Source organism: Lonchura striata, chromosome 4 (assembly GCF_046129695.1).
Source record: "Lonchura striata isolate bLonStr1 chromosome 4, bLonStr1.mat, whole genome shotgun sequence".
Lineage (NCBI taxonomy): Eukaryota > Metazoa > Chordata > Aves > Passeriformes > Estrildidae > Lonchura > Lonchura striata.
This window is the reverse complement of record NC_134606.1, coordinates 67,545,444-67,566,211: the sequence shown is the minus strand read 5'-3', so window position 1 is coordinate 67,566,211 and position 20,768 is coordinate 67,545,444. Positions and strand designations below refer to the sequence as shown.

At 37.2% G+C, this 20,768-nt stretch overlaps 1 protein-coding gene across 2 annotated transcripts; it reads left to right on the top strand.

Annotated features, from left to right (window-relative positions):
* Window positions 1–186: 186 nt before the first annotated feature.
* ABHD18 (abhydrolase domain containing 18) lies at window positions 187–19,930 on the top strand. 2 transcript variants are annotated; one of them, XM_077783042.1, is made up of 14 exons: window positions 187–279; window positions 2,149–2,289; window positions 3,120–3,228; window positions 5,799–5,883; window positions 6,381–6,481; window positions 8,067–8,145; window positions 8,236–8,322; window positions 8,821–8,846; window positions 10,705–10,843; window positions 12,579–12,668; window positions 12,951–13,052; window positions 13,919–14,294; window positions 16,305–16,467; window positions 17,130–19,930. In XM_077783042.1, the coding sequence occupies exons 3-14, from the start codon at window positions 3,137–3,139 to the stop codon at window positions 17,179–17,181; spliced, it is 1,392 nt and encodes a 463-aa protein (XP_077639168.1). In that variant the 5' UTR covers window positions 187–279; window positions 2,149–2,289; window positions 3,120–3,136; the 3' UTR covers window positions 17,182–19,930. The 2 variants fall into 2 exon arrangements, with proteins under 2 accessions (XP_077639168.1, XP_077639169.1); XM_077783043.1 differs by lacking the exons at window positions 187–279; window positions 2,149–2,289; window positions 3,120–3,228; window positions 5,799–5,883; window positions 6,381–6,481 and adding an exon at window positions 7,708–7,812.
* The last annotated feature ends 838 nt before the right edge of the window (window positions 19,931–20,768 follow it).

Sequence of the window (20,768 nt, the reverse complement as noted above, 5' to 3'; positions counted from 1 at the left end):
GCTGGGGCGGGGCGGGGCGGGGCGGGGCCGGCCGCCTCCCGCCGAGCGCGCGCGCTCCCCCGCGCCCGAGCGCGCGCGCGCACGCGCGCCCGCCAAGCCCGCGCGCGTGAGCCGCGTCCCGTCCGTCCCGCCCCTCGCCCTCCGCCTCCTCCTCCTCCTCCTCCTCCTCCTCCTCCTCCTCCTCCTCCTCCTCCTCCTCCTCCTCCTCGTCCTCCTCGTCTGCCTCCGCTGCCCGCTCCCGCCTTCCCATGTGGTGCCTCAGCACCGGCAGCGCCTCGGGTGAGCAGCGGGTGACCTTCGCGGGCCGGGGGCGGTGCCGGAGCCGCTGCCCCCTCACGGCGCGGCGGCTGTGTCCTGCCTCCCGCCGCCCCTTCCCGCGGGTCCCGGGGGGCAGGGATGGCAGAGATTTGGGGCCGGCGTCGCGGCTGCCCCTTGGAGGGCTCGGGCAGGCTGGCGGGGAGCTGCTCGCAGCCCTGCTTCAGGCCCCGTTGTTTGTCCGTCCGCTTCTGTGGAGTTGCTGTGGGGCGTGTGTCTGTCTTGGCGTGACTTCTGTGTGATTTCTTTGATTCCTAAGCAGTAATTTCTCCTGTAAGAAAAGGGCCTAGCGTTAACTGTAAGAGAGGTATTTTAAAATAGAGAGAGAGGGTGGGGAAGTTGACAACTCCGCCTTCTCCAACAGCCTCCGTGGTTTTTTCAGGTTGGCTGCTGGGAGGGAGCATTTTCACACAAGGCCCACAGTGTAGTTTCCGTCCTATACATGGATGTGAAGCCCTCGTGTGCTTTCCAGGGCTGATTTTCTTGTAACTGAATCTGTTTGCACGGATAAAAAGCAATATACATTTTATATATTGGCTTTTGGATGAATTTATGTGTCTGTTTCTATGTTTCTTCTTAGCGTGTTTTGTATCTGGTGCAGTTTCCATTCACAGGTCACGTTATATGAAGTTTTCTGTGCTAACAATATATTCATTCAAGATGCGTGACACAGATCCTGTCTCTTGGGCCACGCAGCTCCACAGCATCGTTATCAGGTCACTGCTTCCAGCTGACCTGTGTCACAGTGGGATCGGGATGTGGCATGTGTGCTGTTTCAGAATGAAGTAGCCTTTCCTGATTCTCTCATTCATTTCAAATCCTCACTGCTGAAATACTCCTGTTAATGTGAAATTATAAAACTTCAGCTTCCAGCAGTTGGATTTGCCTTTCCTGTCAGTAAAGGTGTTTGTGATTGTCTTGCCTTGTAGGCATGGATGGGCAGTGACTGGAGCATGTCCTGCCCTTTTGTTATATATATACATATATACAGTAGGGGCCATCCTCCCAAATTTTTTATCTCAGTGATATTTCTAAAAAGTTTTATGCAGCATACTTCGCATACTAGGAATATTTTAAAATTTTTTTTTAGTGCTTCCTATACTCTTTCCAGTAGTGCTTTTATCTTGATTGTGATTAATTGAAGTATCTCAAGTTACTTCAGAGTCTCCATTCCATCAATGAAGCAGAAGAGAGGATGAGAGAATGCTTTTGCCTCAATCAATATTTCATTTAAATATAATGTACTTGCCTAGAAAGTTGTTTTGGCACTCCCTTGGTGCAGCAGAGAGCTTTCAGGCCAGACTTGGGACTCAAAGCAAAATCTCCACCTTCATGTTTTTAAAACAAAGTGTCCCCCTTATGACTTTTTGCTAATTTCACGTATTTATTTTTACCCTGTAGTTATTGACCCTACACCCATTGTGGCTTTCTAGCATGCTTGTTCTAAAATTCAAGTACCTATAATTCCTCTTTTGATGTTAATTTATTCTAGGTGCTGTCTAGAAAGAGAGTTCTCATTTTTTTCCTGTATATGGATTTGTAAATGTTGGCTTTCTAGAAGTGCAGAGGAATGTTTTTGTTAATCTGATCTCAATTTTGACTTGTTTTAATCAAACAAGTTTATTTTTTAAAATTACCATATTGGAGTGTGGCAGAACACGTGCTTTTGGATGAAAATAAAATTTCAAAAACCCCATAAATTAAATTACACTACTTTGAAGTGTGACGAGATTATTGAATACATTTGGTATGGAGGGATCTGGAAATACTAGAAAATGTCTGGAGTAAACTCACTAACCAAGTGTTTGATTATTTCATCTGTTATTTTCTTAGGTGTACACAGATCCTGGACTTTAATTGAGTAACCTGTATCCTGCTGACCAAGAAACCAGATTCAAATTTTTGTTTTTAGTAGTGGTTTTTTTTTTCCCTTCCTCGTTGGAAGAGCTCAGCAGTGGCTCCCTGTTCATGTCAGTAAGTATTGCTTTGAAAATAATACTCAGCTTGCCTAAAATCTCATTAGGTTTAGCTCTGTTTGAGCTGGTGTATTTGTTGAAAGAGTGATTATCCTGGCAGGGATTTTGAGGGTGTGATTTCTTCCCAGAAAGGAATGGGAGGAGCATCAGTTTGATAACTGTAAGAAAAACTGGAAAGGAGCAGATAAAATAAGGATTAGGATGTATGTTTACCACACCAAGGAAGGCAAGATTACAAAAATGAGCTTTCTCTGCAGCAGTGACTGGAGTTACATTCTTTACCTCCTTCTTTTCCTCCCTCCTTCCTCTTTTTCTCTCTCTCTCCTTCTCTCCACTAAGAAGATGAAGAGATGAAGTCTTCTAGTGGTTTAAACCCACCCATTGTTTCAAGCTCCCATTCCGAGATGTGTTTATGACAGCCCACCTTGGCTGAAGAGTTTGGCCATCGTAGCTCTACTGAGAGGGCAGAGATCAGTGCTACTCTTTGCTCATGTACAGTGCAGCTAGGACTGGTTGAAGATGTAGTTTTAAAATGTAGTTTTGATGTACTCCTGGTGTGCCTCTTTAGCTGGCTTGTCATCAGTGGTGTAATGAATATCTGATTTTAATCAGCATTTTAAATTCCTACATGTTGTATCAACTGCCTTTATATTTTGTTCAAAATGAAAAGAGTTGACCTGAATATCAAGATAATTTTCTTGGAATACATTAGATGGCTTTTCCTTAATGCAGAAACCAGAATAAGAAACCACTTTGTGTTACAATCAATGAACTTGCCACTCATGTAGACTTTAACTGCCTTGTTTTAACCTCTGCTTTTTCCCCTAGATGACAGTGTGCTGCTAATGGGTGTAAGTAAATTAGATGTCTTGTACCGAAAACTTCTCCTCACTAAACTTTTCATCAGAGGATGGGGAAAACCAGAGGATCTGAAAAGGTGACTTGTTAAAAAGTAACTGCATAAATTATATGTTCCATTACAAGAAAATAAGCTAACCCTTGAAGTAGCAACAGTAATTGCTGTCCTTTATTTAAAATACCAAAAGGGTTTAAGTTGGTTCTGTTTCAGAAATCATGTGTTTCTATATCAAGGATAGAAAGATGGATTTAAAAGAAGCCTTAAAGGGATTTGGAATTTTTTTCCTTTTTAAAGATGTTCTTCTTGAGGGAATGTCTATAGGTACAACTGTATTTTTACTTATGTTAATCTGATGACATACTTGAAACAGCATCTCTGGAAGTGTTTTCCAATAAAAAACGTGATGAAATTCTGCAGCAGAATAAACTGTTAAAGTGGTTCTTGCTATCTTTCTATAACTTCCCAATTAGCTTTAAAACTGTAAGATTTAATCAGAAGTTTCTGTCACAGCCCAAAGTTGTAAACTTTCTTTTTAGTTGTCTTTAAAATAAGAAAAAAATGGAAGAACCTCTTAATTTTTAAGCATTTGATTATTTTTGTTAATTACTATTGAGATTAACACCTTGAGGTTGAGCACTTGTATTTCTTAAAGTATAAAAATGAAGTGACAATATATATATATATTTTCTGCATTGTGCAGGATTTAAATAGGAAATTATAAACCTGCATTTAATAAGCTCACTCTTATGTATATGAAAATCAATGAAGAAACTTTTGAAAGCTACTGAAATAAAATGTTGTGCACTGGATAGCAGTGGAGTTTTATGGGAGCTTGTTTTTTGGTGGTTTTTTTTTGTTTGTTTGTTTGTTTTTGGTTTTTTTTGGAAGTCCACGTGCAAGATCTTATCTGGAAATGCATTGTGTGTCTGTCTTCATTTGATATTTCTTTTAAGTAGCAGACTTTCCTGCAAAATGGGAATGTTGACGTTGGTTGGAATAATCAAACCCAGTGGGGTTTGTTTTGACTGCAGTATTTCTGTATTCTATTCCATGTGTATATCCAAAATAGGATACTTTAATGTTATCAAAACCCTGTCTTTTAAAGACCTTTGGGTTCTTGGTGAGACACAGGCAGGTTTCAGTGCCCCATCTCCATCTCCCTGCAGTCCAACTGTTGTCTCTATACAGGGAGCCTCTGACTGATGCTGCTGCTCCCCATGCAAGGCTTGCCTGGGCTCTGGAGGGTGATCACACCCACACCAAATGTCAATTTGCTGGTGGTAACACTGATATCAGCTACAGTTCCTCCTTCTTCATTCAGGGGAAAACCCCTCTCCCAGCAGATCAAAGAGGGGGAGGAAGCAGGAGGCAAGCTTGCTGGTCTGCAGAGGGGAAGAAAGTTTTCTTCTATGTGCTGCCCCTCACTGGGATGAAGATGAGCTCTTCCCCAGCAGCTTGGCTTGACCTGGATGAAGAAGGAAGAATGCTACCTCCTTTTGACTTCTCACACTGCCTTGTGGGAGGAGGGGTTTTATTTTCACTTGTTAACTCATCACTGTGATCATTATTCAATCTTGGATAAGATTGAAGGACAGACTGCCTAATCTGAAATTTTGTGTGCACACCCTTGATGTGATGAATGGTAATATCCTCCCTTTGTCCTCAACTCATTAGCAAGGGTTGAAATTCCTCAGTAGAGGCGAGATTTAGCCTTCAGTATGCACTTAACTCTAGAAAAAATGACATAAATGCAGTATTTTTAGAAGTTTTATTGTCAAACAAAACCTCTCTTTAGCTTACCCTCCACACTCGCATCTCACATCTTTACCCTTGCTTCCTCAGAAATACTTAATGCACTTGCTGTTTTCTATAAGAAAAGCAAAGGTTATAAAGCAGAGCTATTTTTTGTGTGCTGATAAACTGGATTATCTATCCATTCTTTGGTTTTTCTGTAGTGTTGGGTAGGTGAACAGATCATTCCTCTGTACTTTTCACTCAAAACTGTTCTAGCTTGTCAGGTCAAGTGTGTATTTATGAGCATAGGAATGAACAAGTTATAGAGTATTTATATATTTAAGGTTGAAGGAGCCAATGTGAGGGCATCAAGTCAAAATCCCTGTTCAAAACAAAGCTGACTTCTTCGTTTCTTCAAGTCGCTTGGCACTTCATTCACCTGACAGACACTTCATCCCTTGAGGATGAAGATCATTTATAGTTTCCCTGGGCTATATTTTCATGTGCTTTACTGTGAAAACAATCTTTCACTTTGCCCCAGAAGGGATTTCTTACACTGCAGCACATGACCATTGCCTCTTCATGTCCTTCAGTAATCTTGTCCTCCCACTGCATGCCTTTGAGAAGAGTTTTGTTTAATTTACTCTGTGTGGCTCTGTAGCCAATTTAAGTAGCAGAAGAAAGCAACCAAATTTGTCCCTTGGTTTTTACCTGAGACTTTTTTTTTTTAACTTAAAAGCATCTTATGGTAGCTACCTACCCTATGGTGGCCTGATTAATCTGTAAATGCAATGCTGACTTCATAACTTTTATTTGTTTGTGGCTTACTTTAGCTCCTGAAATGTTATATAAATATGTCTCTTCTTTTTTTTAGATTAAAAGTTGAATCTTCTCTACTTGTTTCCTTTCAACAGAATATTTGAATTCAGAAAGATTATTGGGAACAGGGAAAAATGCCAGAAGCTTGTTTCAAAAGATTACCCAGTGTTCATTGACAAGGTACTTAAAATCAAGAGATGATGTGATTTAACTAAATTTATTTTCCTAAGGGTATATAAAGGTGAAATAACTTGGTACTTTACACCAGACTACTTTTATAGGCTACTAGAAGAGAATGGAAGGAAATAGAGACTGAAGCAGTGCCTGTATAGCTACTGCATTTTTCATTTCCCAGTAGTGTAATAGTTGGGCAGTGATATATCAAATGTTAAAACTCAGTTTTCAAAACTTAGTTTGTGTTATTGAATGTATTTAAAATGGGACAGCATTACACCTTTGTTTGATTCCTGTAAAAGATTATATAATGAAAGCAAAGTTGAAAAAAAGTGTTTTGACCCTGTTTATAGCATGTACTCCTATTTTTAGGAGTAGGCCTGAGCTTTGGGGTTTTTTAAGCAAATTTTTTATGCTATAACAAATTCTACTTTAAGAGATTTGCTTTCAGAGCAAGTTAAAGACACATAATATTTATTGCTATTGTCCCATTCTTTCTGCAGGTTGAGGGACAATCAGACTGTAAAATCCTTGAGGGGCACTTCATTTCCCCCTTGGCTCATTGTGTCCCAGGTATCCTGCCAGTCGAATCTCTTGTAGCAAGGTAAGAGAAACCAAGAGGTATTTCTGAAATTAGTGCTGCAGAGAAATAATGGTCTATAAGTAGTTTTATTGTGCAACTAATTGATTGTAATGCAAACAATCTGTAAAATCTTATTCACATGATAGTTCAATCTTTTGGACTAAGCAAAGTATTATTTTTTTTTGTTTGGTGGTTTGTTTGTGGTTTTTTTTTAGTGTAGAAATCATATTGCACAAAACTGTGGAATACCCTGAGTTTTATTAATTATTGGTTTGGTTTTTTGCAAATGAGAGGGATGTTAGAAATGAAGAACAGTAGTTATTGTTCTATATGTAGCAGAAGAAGCTGTTTATATTAAAGCATATTATGTTGTATTTGAAGGAGCCATTCCAGCTTTCCATTTCCATTGAATACAAACATTATGTACGTGTGATAAAGTAGCAAGCTTACTTTATTGTAGCCAGAGAACCTGGTTCCTTTCTTACTTGGCAACAAGCAAAGATTAAAAAAACACATTCTTAAAGGAAGCTGGAGGCTCCCTAACAGTGCTGGTTTCACACTAACACTTCTTTGCAGATGAGGAGTTGGTTTGCAAATGGAGCATAATTTGTTTGCTTTTAGTTTGGAGCTAAACTGTTATGATGAATTTTTTTTCTCAGACTTTGTTTGTTTAATAACATAAACATAAAAGTTGACTTTAAACATAAACATTGGGTTGATACTGACATTGTAAATTTTGTCAGAAATACTGGTTTGTGGTTTTATATATGTACTTAAGCATGTAATGTTTAGGAATGTGAGAAAAGGTTTAATTCAGTAAATCAGTTCTGTTCCACCTTTAGTGGTTAGAGGAAGAAACTGTTAACATTTATCAGATTAATTAGTGCCATACTGAACAATGCAATATGCTTATTGTTTCCTTATCTCTTGTGCTTTGTAGCCAAGTTATGGTAACTGTTACTTTGGCTAGTATTGTGACAGTTTGAAAAGCTGTACAGATTTACCTCAAGATGGTGTGAATGCATTTCCTGAGGTTTAACAGCCATGTAGGTAACAGTGCTCCATCTTGTGGGGAAAACAGCTGTGGCTCAGAAAGGATTTTTTTGTTCAGTAGTTTAAACTGTAGCAGCAGAAGGCATTAATGTTGAGTGTATAGAATAATTTCATGGTTTGTATGCTGGGGTTTTCATTTACTTTTTATTTATTACTCATCTTAATCTTCAATTTCAGCTGTTGTGCCTTCTGGAGAAAAATAGCAATGATGCCTAGGAGAGCTGGACATGCTTGTTTAGGCTGATCTTTATCTGAAGTTGCATTTCTCCACTCTGCAAAGTTTAAATTGTGATGATGAGGTAGTAGTCTTTTTTAGGAACATGATCTTTCATCTTGGCTCCTTTTCTTGTTTGGCCTTTCTTCTGTCCTAGTTTCAGATTCCTTTGTTTGCTTAATGTGTTCATGAAAAATGATGTTGCTGAATTGCTGGCAGTTTGCCTGCGTGGGTTACAAATACTTATGTTGTTTTGGTTTTGCTTTTTAATTAATTTCTTTTGATACAGCTTGTTAATAGATATTCTTACTCTGTTAAAATAGATGTTTTTCCTCACAGATTTCAGTTCATCATACCCAGAAGATGGAATGGCAAGCACAGACCTGTGTGCATTCATTTAGCAGGCACTGGAGACCATGTGAGTGTGTAAAATGTAAAATTGATTGTTACTGAGAAATCCAATCATAAATTTTTCCTTATCTGTGTTGTTTATACATCTTGTCTTTAGCACTTTTGGAGGAGACGCACATTAATGGCACGGCCAATGATTAAAGAAGCTTGTATGGCTTCCCTGTTGCTAGAAAATCCTTACTATATCCTTTTGTGGAAAACACAGTAGTTATTCCTAATGTCCTCTCTGGAAGCTAGAAGAGTTACCACACTTGTAAAATACCAACTTTTTGGTACCCAGTGGGTAGAAGCAAAGAAAGTATGGCCATTATGTGAAGCACAATTCTATGGTACCTCAGGTTAACTTCTGAGAAACTTGCTGTTACCACTTCAGATTTGGGTGGGTTTTTTTTAAAAAAAAACCAGTAAAGTTTTGTTCTGTCATCTTGTGTAACAGTATTATTCTGTTTCATTAAGTTACTCTTTTTTCCTACCCATATATCTGACAGTAAAGTGTTGCAAACTGCATCATTAAAATAGATTGAAATTAATGTAGTGACAGTTAAACAGTGGGAGTTTAAATTCCAAATTTCAATTAATTCATGCTATTTATGCATATTATTTATTGTATCTACTTTTTTTTTTTTTAATTACCAATTTTGATAAAGCCTTTTTTACTTTCTTTAACTGGAGTCTTTTACATGGCTGTAGAAAACCTAAGGATCAACTGTAAGTATTCCTGTTACATTTATGGATACCGTGTTTTTAAATACTGCTTTTCTTCTCTTTTGAGCCACAAGTTGCTTAAACTTTGATAGCTTATTAAGAAAAAAAACATTTCAAAAACCACTTGTAACCTGCCAGTGTGAAATTGTTTGCTGTTTGCTAAACTGCTTTGGTGTTGTGTTAGGAGATCTCAGGGATCAGGAAAGTTTGCACAAGATGAACTTGCAGTATGAGTGAGATGCAAACATCTTGTGTGAGTATAAGCCAGGGCCATTTTATTTCCTGACTCACAACTGCAGTACAAGTGCTGCTGTTATATTTCAGTCAGCTCTGAATAATCTTTGCTCAGATAGCATATTTCCATTATCATTTATATAATAAATTATAATTGCTAGGATTCTGTTTTTCCAAGATCTTTTAGCAACTTACAGGTATATGAATAAATCTGGTGTTGATCGGTTGTTAGTCAGGACCCTATGCAATATTCAGTATTTTACAGGATTTGTTTTTTTTCAGACAGTTTCTTAAATTAGAATTTGGAAGCCTAATTAGGTAGTCTTGGGTTTTTTACTTTTTACATTTTCCAAACCACAGACCTTTTTTCAGAATTTAACAGGATATGTGTCTGAGGCAAAGCTTTGTCTCCCAATATATCTGAAAGTCCAAATATGAGTTGGTGTTTTAATCCTTTTTAATCCTAACTCAGACATTTAACATGACTAGAAGACACAGAGAAGGTGTTTTTTGTAAGGTTATATGAAAATGACAGGAGAAAGCCTGTGCTGGAATACATCCATTGGTAGGTTAATTTCCAATTATGTGGAATCTGAAGCAGAAGAATAAATTAAATAACTGTGTTCTCAGTTGTGCAGTGTATCAGTGTTTCAAAGGGGGTGATGCTGTCTAATGCCCCAATAGGTGATTGTCACTATCCAATGCAGGGTTACACAGCACCAGTGTAACAGGTGACAGTGTTCAATAAATACAGCAGCTGCAGAGGGCTGAGGAATCTTACTAAGCTGTAGGAAAGAATTGCATTAGGCTGTTAATGCTGCTGTGCAGCAGCTGTGTTCATTTCTGTGTGACTTCACAGTGAGCTTTGTCCTTGTGCTTCAGAGTGTCGCAAATGTGGCACTGGCATGCTGGCAGAAGAGGCCAGGAGCCCTTTTTAACCTGGCTGTGGTACTGAAAATAGTCAGCCCCCCTCCCCAAGTTAGAGGTCTATTGTTTTTAGAGTCCCTCTGATGGCTCAGCCAAATAGATTTCTACTTGTTTTGTGTCTTCTGTGTTTTAGTGCTTTGCAGTACACTGCCTGAATTTCTCAATATTGTGACAAACTTCCCACTTTACAGTTTCAGTCTTACAGTGACACTGATGAGTGCTTCCAAAGCTGACATACTGATTGCTCTTCAAATGTTGTGTGCAATTTTTCAATGATGTAAAACAGGTAAATAAGAAAAAAAAAAAAAATACTTGTTTCTGCAAACTAGGTAGTGTATGCCTAGGACTGTATCACTTTGACTCTATTTTTAAAATATCTGTTACAACTTTACAGGACAGAATATTGCTTACTAATGAGATGCTAATGTTGGTAAATGTTTCCAAAAGACCAAGCTATCAGTGATATTACATTAAAAGCATAGGCAGGTGTCTATTTCTAGTCCTCATGTGGGCAAAAAATTACAAGTGCCAGAAAATACGGGCTTGTTTTTTCCTCCTGTTGAATCAACAGGAGTTCAGCTCCAAAATTCTCTGGGATTGTGCTGAAGCTGTGTATAAAAGTATGTATAGAATGATAAGAACTGTCAAGAGTCTAATCTTAGAAAATAAACCCTCTATTTTCCTTTTCTGGGGAGAAAAGACGGTCATGTTTAAAAAATGTCTCGGACCTGTTTGTGATGGGAGGAGCTCTAATTCTAGAATCGGCAGCTCTTTTGCACTGGCTAGAGAGAGAAGGCTATGGACCACTAGGGATGACTGGAATATCCATGGGAGGACATGTAAGCTTTTATATCTCCTGTTCAGTAATTTTTGTTTTAACTTCTCATTTGATCATGTAGCATACGGAAATAATTTGTTTTATAGTGTTGATCTCAGAAGTGCTTTAAAATAAACACTTTGAGTCATGAGAAACAAATTGTTGGCAATTCTCCTGTTCTGTGGTGCTGAATTAGTATAATCCTTAATATGTACTGACAAATCATAGAGCCCTTTGTCAGCCATCTCCCAGCAGGCTTAATAAGAATATAAACTTCTCACATAATTGGTTTTTTTTCCACAAGGGTGGGGGGAAGAAATGTTTGCTGAAAGTCTGCACTGATTGATTGCTAATTCTCCCTCTATTCCTCCTTTCTCCTTGCTTAAACCTTTGTGTTTTAATGTATTGTGTGAAATACCCCCTCTTTTAGGCATGTTGTAATTGTGGTGACTTTTTGGTGTCAGTGATCATTGGTACTGATCAGAGATTCTGTGGTGAGGTGCTGAACATTTTCTGTGTGACACTGTTACGCTCAGACTAAACCAGCAGAGTATCACTAAGGTGCTTGAAAGACTAATGCACAGTTAAAATGTTACTGCTTGTGTCTGTGCAGATTATCACAGCTCTGTGAGACACTGATGCAAAGCTTACATAAACAACACACCTTTCTTTGTTTGTTAGGAGCTCAGTAAATAATGTTGCTAATGGTAGTGTTTCCCAAAAGGAAAATATTCCCCTAAAGCACAGTTTTATAACTGTAAATGTCATAAATGTACAGAGTACCTTTGGTTTACATCATCACCCTGCTGAATGAGAAACTTCTGTGAAATAAGTGATATTTTATATTGATGCTCTGTAGAGTGCGTTTTACAATGGAAGCTTGTATGCATTGATTCTGTTCTACTAAAGGGGAGAGATTTCTGCTGTTGGAGAGAATCAGAGCATAAATGTGTGGTGTTCTTGTAACTTTTTATAAATTAAAATAATTAGAATAGAATTATAGTTCAGTTGCATAAATCCACTTATTGGAACATCTAGAACAGACACAAGGTGTTTCATATTAATAAAATAAAATCTGTCAAGAACATATAATATGGGGAACTTCTGTACATTGAACTTAATTGCTCTGGCTTTTTCTGGGATAAACAGAATAGTCACAAAAATATATTCTGGGAACGAATGCAAAAGTAATAATTCAAACTTAAAGGACAGAAAAAAGGTATGCTTAACATGTTGAATTAATTCTCCTTCAAATTTTGTTTCCTGTGTACAAATTTCGAAGGTATAGAATTTTAAATAGTCCTTCTCATAGATTGCCTTTGTTTAGCCTTGAGATAAACTTGCAAGAGCTTAGTGGGAAAGCTTTATAGAAGTTTTTTTATGGTTTCAAACAACTAATAGATCGTATTAGTTTTTATAATTATAATTAATGGATTATAAATATAATTCATTGAATATTAATTGTAATAAATGGAATATTTAGTAATATTCCATTGGGAATTCTTATAACCAAATCACATTCAGCCTTGAAATGAGTCCTTTCCAGAGCAACGTTTATATTTTAAAATATCGCTGGAGACTAGGTGGTAACTTCTAAATAGGTGAAAGTATATCCAGCTGCCACAGTCCTTAACTTTTCACACCACAAGTTTCATAAATACCATGTAAACAAAGAAATTGATGATGAGAGAGTTCCTTTTACCATACTGTGAATTCAGTATTAAAATATGTAATAAAATGTGCCTTTGTGATTTTAGATGGCTTCACTGGCAGTGACAAACTGGCCTAAACCATTGCCATTGATTCCATGTCTTTCCTGGTCAACAGCCTCTGCAGTCTTCACTACGGTAATTAACAAATTATAAAACACATTTTTTGTTAATATGTTAGATTATGATGAGAAATGTTAATTAAAATATTTGGGCTGGCCACAAGGGAAGTGGGATTCCATGTCCTGTGTTAAAATATGTGCTTGTGTCTTGATTACAATAATTCTGAGGGCTCTCTGGGAACAGAATTCCACTTAAAAAAATCAGGACAGGAACGGGTCAATTTCCTGCATGTATCATTATTTTAGAAAGACCTCTGGGTTTTACTTGTGTACTGAATGCTTTTGTTTATCATCTCAGGGTGTGCTGAGTAAGGCGGTGAACTGGAGAGAGCTGGAGAAACAGTATTTTACACAAACTGTGTATGAAGAAGAAATCATTCAAATGCTTGAATATTGTGGAGTAAGTATGGTTTATTTTACTCAGCTATTAATATTTACTCGTGCAAGTGTAGCAAATAATCCAACTTGTTTTTACTTCCTCTCAAAGTAGACAATTGTAAGCTGGAACTTACTGACATGTTGTTTCTTTATGCTTTGATATATTTAGTCTTTGAAGGAAAAACCTGAGAAACAAACCTAATATTTAGGTTGTATAATGAGTTTAAAGTGTAGCCCTTGCTACAAGTTTCTCCTTTGATCACAATTAGTGTAATCTACAACATAAAATGTATTCTATTAAAATTCTGATAAAACCCTTTTTTTTTTTTCCCTAAGATACTTTCTTTTCTCATAGTTCTTTTTCTAATACCTCACAGCAGGAGAAGATGAGCTGGGGTGCAGATAGGTGCAGAGCTTGGGCACTTGTCATTACACTCCAGCAACACTGATGGAGAAGACAAAAATGAAAAGCAAGATTTTTTAAGATGTTCAGATTGTGTCTCCCTAGTATTTAGAGACTGTCAATTTTTCAGCCTTAAACGTAATATTAGACCTGGTTGCATATGTTAATTTTTCTATTATTATTAGGTCATTTGAGCTTAAATTATTGTAATTACAAATTCAGAGTTTAATATAGAAAGAAAAACAATTGTTTATATCACAAGCTTCTGTATATGTAAGTACCCCCTGCATTTTTTAAGCTGACAGAAATAATTTACTATGATCAGGATTTAATTGAATGACCTACGGGTTGAAAACAGGAGTGATAAGTGCTAGTACTATATTTTTTTAAATTTCTAAACTTTTTTTTAAATTATGAGTTCATCTTAAAAATAAAATAAACCAACCGGTTGAAAGGGGAAACCCTTAATTGTTGTCTTTGTTTAGACGGATTCTTTCAAGATGGGACAAGACTTTGTGAAGAACTTCCCTGACAGTGTGGAGAGTCTGGCGGACATGGACATGGCTTCCAGAATATTCAGCTTTGAGTCCTTGAATGATACTGTATCTAAGGAATCTGTTCACAGCTTTGCCACAAATAGAAGTGCTCTAAGTGCCTCCTCAGAAAGACTCTTAATGCAAGATGCTCCTAAAATGCAGTGCATAAATCAAACCTTTTCCACCAGTAGCACTAGCAATAAAGACTTAAGCAGCCCACAGGGACACAGGATAAATACAAGAAGGAGTGATACTTTGCAGAGAGAATCCTTAATGTTCATGAAGGGAGTAATGGATGAATGTACCCATGTAGCTAACTTCCCAGGTATGTATCTCTTTGTTTCAATGTGCACGTTGGAAAGTTGAATAAAATACAGTGGGGGGAAAGGAATTTTCTTAATTCTCCAAGTGTAAACCTCCTGGAATCTTTGCTGAAGTATGGAAATACTGTGAGCATTATTCTGTAGTATCTATTTACTACTCCATTTCCTAGTTGTTTTTCTGTTTCTTCTTGATGACTAACTAATTACAAAGTTAATTAAAAATGTTCCTCTCAGTATCTTTGCCCATTTTTCTCTTCTTCCTTGCAGTGGCCTTTTTCAGATATGAGTTAGTGCAAATTAGTATTGTCTAAAGGAAGAAAACACGTGTGATGCAATACCTAGGTGTAATTGATCTTAATTAATCTGCTAATAAGGTTTTTCAAGAAGAAATCTCATTCTGACTTCAGATAGAAAGTAGCCTGCATAGCTGAGCCCCAAGCTTGAATGATATTGCCAGTAAGAACATTTTGGGGGTCCTTCTGGGGTGGTGCAGGCTGGTAAATAGTTTCCCAGGACAGGCATAGCATACAGGGGGAGCTGTAGTCCAGCATTCCTTGGCGTTCAGGGCAAACCCTCTCCAGCAACGCTAACAAGTGATTGCTTCCTAGAGCCGCCTTAAAAGGTTCTGCTGGAATGGGGGCTCGGAATTCCTTTTGTGGCAGTTCGTGGTTTGGCTGTGCATGAACCTGCTGAAGGCATCTCCTACAACATGCTTTGACTTCAGACAGAGTTGTCTTTTAGTGTCAAAGCTTTCTTGGTACTGAGCTCCTGTACCACCTAATTTCTTAATCCTGGCGTTCTGTGCTCCATTGGTGCAAGCGTTTAGATTTAAATAAATGTTAAAAATAAATAAAAGGAAACATACAACATAAGGAACCTACACTTTTGTAGATTCACTGCTAGCCAGAGATGTCTTGTGATGTATTCCAGTGAAGTGCTTTCCTTAAAGCTTTTAAGTTGCTTCAGTAGACAGAAAAAGCCCCGTAAGTTTTATTCCATGTGCAGACGTTCTTATTTATCTAGACTTACCCAGGTGTAGCTTAGCTAAGCATTGACCTTTCTTGGAACTTAAGAGGATTTGTGACCCTGATGCACTTGTCAAAGAGATGGTGTCCATTGTGTCAATTGTCTCCCAGGTTTTGTCATTCTGTGAGACTTTGCATCTCCTGCCAGGGTATCCTTGGAGTGAGGCCAGACAAGAGCTTCAGAAAATCTGCCTAATGCTCAGATTTCATGGAAAATTGAATGGCAGACTTGAATTTATCTTAGCATTGCATATTCTCTATATATGATTTAGTATATAGAAGAAGGAAAGGTTTAAATTATTTATGACACCCCACTGCCAGACATCTTGGCTGGTCACCCTTTATCATATCACATATTTTCTTTTTGAAGGGAGAAAGGTTCTCTGTTCAACATAATTTTGGTGTTATTTTTCTCAACATCATACTGGTGTTATTCCTGCTAGTAATCTGATTGGTGCAGTTCTGCTTATGAGTAATAAATATGTATAACAATATGTTGGGATTTTTATTTTGCAAATAAACCATGTAGGAAACAGAAAAGAAAATTAACATAGGCTGTACTTTCTGACCTCTTGTATGAAATGCTGTATTTTTTCCTCCCTGAGGGGAAAAAATATATGAAACTCTCTTGAATTTAATAGGGGGTTTTTTTGCCAATAAAATGGGATCTCAAGGAACTGACATGAATGCTATAGAGTTTTGTTGATAAGAGGAAAGTGAGTTCTCCTGTCAATTTCACAAGTCTTTGAGGAATTTCTGCTCTAGGGGTGGGAAGGGTAAGGGCTAGTTTGGTTTTCCACTGATGGCCTCACTCCTGTAACATCAAAAATCAGATAAATTTTGCTGGAGACTTTATAACATGTGATTTTATTAAAGCTTTGAATAATTTATTTTTTATGAAAATAACACTTTGACAACAGAAATCTCAGCTGTTGTGTTTCTGTTTCGTACAACAGATGAACTCAGTTGTGCTTTGTTTTCCTTTAGTTCCAGTTGACCCAAGTTTAATCATAGTAGTACAAGCCAAGGAGGATGCCTACATTCCTCGCACTGGCGTACGCAGCCTGCAGGAGATCTGGCCGGGGTGTGAAATCAGGTATCTGGATGGAGGTCATGTCAGTGCCTACCTCTTTAAACAAGGACTCTTCAGGTAAGGTGAACAGAAAGGTTTAAAATTAAATGTTAAACAGAAAGGTTTAAAATTAAATTTTAGATTTAATCAGAATTAAATAAGTAGTATTTACATGAATTCATGCCTTAGTAATATCAGGTGTTGATTTTCTAAAGACAGTTATGTAAAGCAGTTATATGAGTGCAGTTCTGTAGTTTTCAAAAAGTTAAATACTTGTGCTGGTAGTTTTAAAATACAAGGAATTAGGAAGACTATATGCATCATTTAGGAAGTCTAAGCAACAACAAAAAAAAATAGCATTATATTGGGTCAATGTATGCTAACCAGTAGTTTACTGCTATTTAAAACTTCAGCCTTACTTTTGTGGCAGTTGCTCAAAATTTTCAAGCTATGCATGCCTCTGATGTGTTTGAGTAGAAAACTCCTAATCTGTCTACATTTCCACTCGCATTAAAGTTGGAAAATAGTCCCACTCATTTCTGAAACACAAATATATTACTAGATCGAAGTGAGGAATCCCAGAAACAAAAGGAGAAAATATCACCTGATACCACATTTTTATTGAACACAGTTTTGAAATTGATAGCTTTGTAGATATATTTGTAAATATATGGAAAAATGCCACTTATATCTGCCTTTTCCCAAATAACACAAATTCTCTTCTCTTTTCCTTTTTTCAGACAAGCAATTTATGATGCGTTTGACCGCTTCCTCCAGAAATACACCATGTGATCTTTCTAATGCATTCAAACTGATCTCATTTGTAATTCAGCTTACTGGAACTCATGTTTGGAAAACAAGCCTCTTGTAGTGTTGAGCAGATGGTCACTGACTGTTGTAGGTAACAATTACCAGAAGTGATAAAGTACCAGCATTGTTTTCATTTCAACCCAGTGCCATTCTGACAGCTGCTTCGGCGTTACCTATGAAAAAACAACAGCTTTTGTCAGTGCATGAGTGGTTCATGTACTTCATGTCTAATCAGATGGTGTGTTCCTTAAGTTCTGAATAAATTCTGAATTGTGTGTCAGTAGAAAATGGATCAATCAAGTATTGGAAGAATGTAAAATGTACTGTGGAGCTAAGCTGCTCTCTTGTGTTTGGTGTAGTTTTGGTTTGTTCCAGATACCTCGGTTACCTCTTGCTTCCTCATGGCCTTACTGTTCCTTTTGTGTTGTACTGTGGCTTTGCCAGCACTCAGCCTCTTATGTTTGTCACTGCTTTTGTCTTCAATTATGAATTGAAAATGAGCCTTAGCAGAAGGCTCAGCACCACATCTTGGAAAGAGAGACTTTGACAATGTAAGGAAAAGTGAGAGAGAGATGTTTTAATTCAATATGTCTGTGAAGTTTTCCTTCCACTAAATTAAACCATGCCATTACAGGGGAATCATGTAGCAATTCATCAACCAGGTTCACAAAACTGGAGTAAGTGAAAATCAAGTGTCTGGTAATTAATTGTTTACATTAATTCAGTTGGATAACATAAGTTTCCAGATTTATTTTCTTTTTTTGGATTGATAGATGAAATAGAAATATAATTTTACTTTCTAAGCACTGGCTGATTCTAAGCAGTTAAATTGACAGCAGATTATATGGTGCTATAAAGACTTGTTGGAAATACTTCAACAGATGTCCTTTCTAAAGTGCACTCAATGCTGATATGCAAAATACACTTGCACTGTATAATTTAAAAGATACGTGAGACTAAAGGTTATTGAAACAGTTAGGTTTGCTCCTTATTTTTCAACACTTGTCTTTTTTAATTGGATGGAAAATAAAGAAACTTGGATTTTGAGCACATTTTAGAAAATCCAAAGTCTGTTGTTTCCTCTTTTGGGATCAAAAATGCCAACAAATTATAGCAGAATAAAAGGTTGTCATGTACCAACTGTGTGGGTATCTCTCCACATTTTCTTTTTGTTGTTGTTGTAATCTCCCATAACATTCTTTCAAAACTGATCTGCAGAGAAGTTGAAAACTGAAACACTTCAGTATTTGGTACAGTCATGACCAGGATTATTCTGAAACAAACATCCAGCGATTTCTCAGGATGTGTCACTTCTGCACCTTTCCAATCAAGCACTTTTGATCTCCGTGGTTACTGTAAAGGTTTTTAGTGGGCAGAGTATGGAGTAAACAAAGCTCAGTTTATATATTCTCTTGGATTTTAGTCAGGTAGACAGGACTAGTAACTGTGAAGAAATCACTGTTCATTTGAAAATCAGGTGTGTTCAGATAAAACTGAAGAGCAACAATTTTAAATAACTGAAATGATGTAACATGCAAATTTTACTGAAAATGCAGAAGAGGTTCTAGTCTGATGGAAGTTAAATTGCTTCCTTCAGATGGTTTTTCATAATTTTTTTTGAGAATGTTGGTTCTATATATGGGGAGCAAGTGTGAAGTGACTAGCACATTTAAACAACAAACATTTGGAGGATTTGAAATTAAATACTAGCAAGCTTACAAATTTAAAATTAAAGTCTTGACTTCAGTTTTAAATTGAAGATTCACAGGGTTTACAAGCATTTTCATCAACTACAAGTGCTTTACTACAGCACTGTCTGCTGTTCAGCAGCTTTTGTAGCTCTCACATTTTAAATGTAATTGTGTGCTTTGTGTCCTGCTTCTGTTGCAGCTATGAGAAAGGGAGATAACTGGTGGCAGGAGAAAGGGCTTGAATACATGCAAGAGAGAAAAGACAGATTTTGTAAAGGCCAGGAGTAAGCACAAAAAAAAATCAACTCTGCTACAAAGTATAACATGCCAAAGTAAATATTTTCAAAGCGCACAATACTGGGAATTACACAACTGATGGGAACTCTGCATCCTGAGGTTAGTGTTCTGATGGTATTACTAACAAGGTTTAACTTACCAAAAGGGCACAGAAGGAGGTTTAGGCTAATACCACTCCTGCTGTGAGAGTGTCTTTTGGGACAAATGCTGCTCCTGGTTCTGAGAGTGTTTTTTGGGACAAGCAGTGAAAGACTGGCAGGTCTTTCAAATTTGACAAATTTGTCTTTCAAGTCTGACAAATTTCTGACAAGAATAAGGAACTACACCTTGCTCTGCAACTGAAGTCGTGTTGCCAAATATGAAAGCCCAGTAAGCATTATTTAAGAAATTTCTCAGGTTAGCATAACAAAAAAAAAAGTAAAAATTAGCTCAGTGGTCTATTTCTGCCAGTTATCAGACATAGGGAGATGGTCTGGGGGGAATGTTGCTGTGTGTGTGTTTTTAACCCTTGGGAAATCAACTTTTTAAATCATATTTTAAGGTTAAATCCTAAAAAGTATAAATAATCCATTTTGATGTTAAATGAGAATGTGGTTTTAATCCAGGAGTTGCATGAAAGAAATATTGTAACAAGGTTTCCTCTGTATAGCAGGTAAGCTATTTTGTCTGTCTTAAATTTATTGTAAAACTGGTCTTGGTAATTTTTTGGTTTTAATTTTTTTTCAATAAAAGTCCTAAAAACATTTAAGTGTGAGGGAGTTTTTGTTCTCTCTTGTTAACAGGTGTTCAAAATGCATTCCACTGTCATCCTTTCTCTTCCTACTAAAGCTGTAGCACGAGGAGAGCCGGTAATCTACAGGACAAGATAAAAGCTTCTCATAACAAACACTGGTGCTGCTTTGATGTTTTTCTACATGCCTAGGAACCTAGTAAGGAAAATAAGCTTTATCAGCTAATTAAGATACCATTGTGATTCCAGTTTAACACTTGCCAGTGCAGGACACATCTAATAATTGTCAGATGGAGCATCTTCTAATTTTTTTTGCCCACAGCCAATAAAACCCCCCCAACAACTCGAAAGGAACCACTCGGGATTTTTTTTTCTTTTTTTTTTTTTTTTTTTTTTTAGCAAGGATAGATCACTTGAGTTTTATTACTCCAGAAAGTCTGCAGAAAGGAAACACTATATGAAGGAATGGAGTCTTGCTGCTTTTTTCATACTTCCTACTGGAATGTCAAATGCCTGTAATTGAGATACTTTCTAAATAGTAGAAGAGTGAAAATCCTTGGATCCTCAGAATACTATTTCTGCTTGATAGCTGCTAACACATTAAGGCAGGTATTTTTTTTTTTTTTTAATTTATCTTAATTGTTTCTGTCTTGTGTTGGTTTTTTTTAAATGTTGATCTGAATTGCTGTTGGTTGGGCAGGGAAGTTTCTTTATCTCAGACTGACAGGTTCTCTGCCAGCTTGACAGTAATGATAAGTTACACGGCATGGAAAGGAGCTTTGGGGTGGTCTGTAACCCTGTCATTCCTCCTGAATTTTTACCCTGTACAAGTAAAATGCTGCTATTCCATG

Excerpts from the sequence above, each read along its gene's own strand:
- ABHD18 (XM_077783042.1), top strand. The coding sequence starts at position 3,137 with ATGGGTGTAAGTAAATTAGATGTCTTGTACCGAAAACTTCTCCTCACT. Across the intron at positions 8,847-10,704 it reads AGAAAACCTAAGGATCAACT|ACGGTCATGTTTAAAAAATG; the intron begins GTAAGTATTCCT and ends TGGGGAGAAAAG. Across the intron at positions 14,295-16,304 it reads CCATGTAGCTAACTTCCCAG|TTCCAGTTGACCCAAGTTTA; the intron begins GTATGTATCTCT and ends GTTTTCCTTTAG.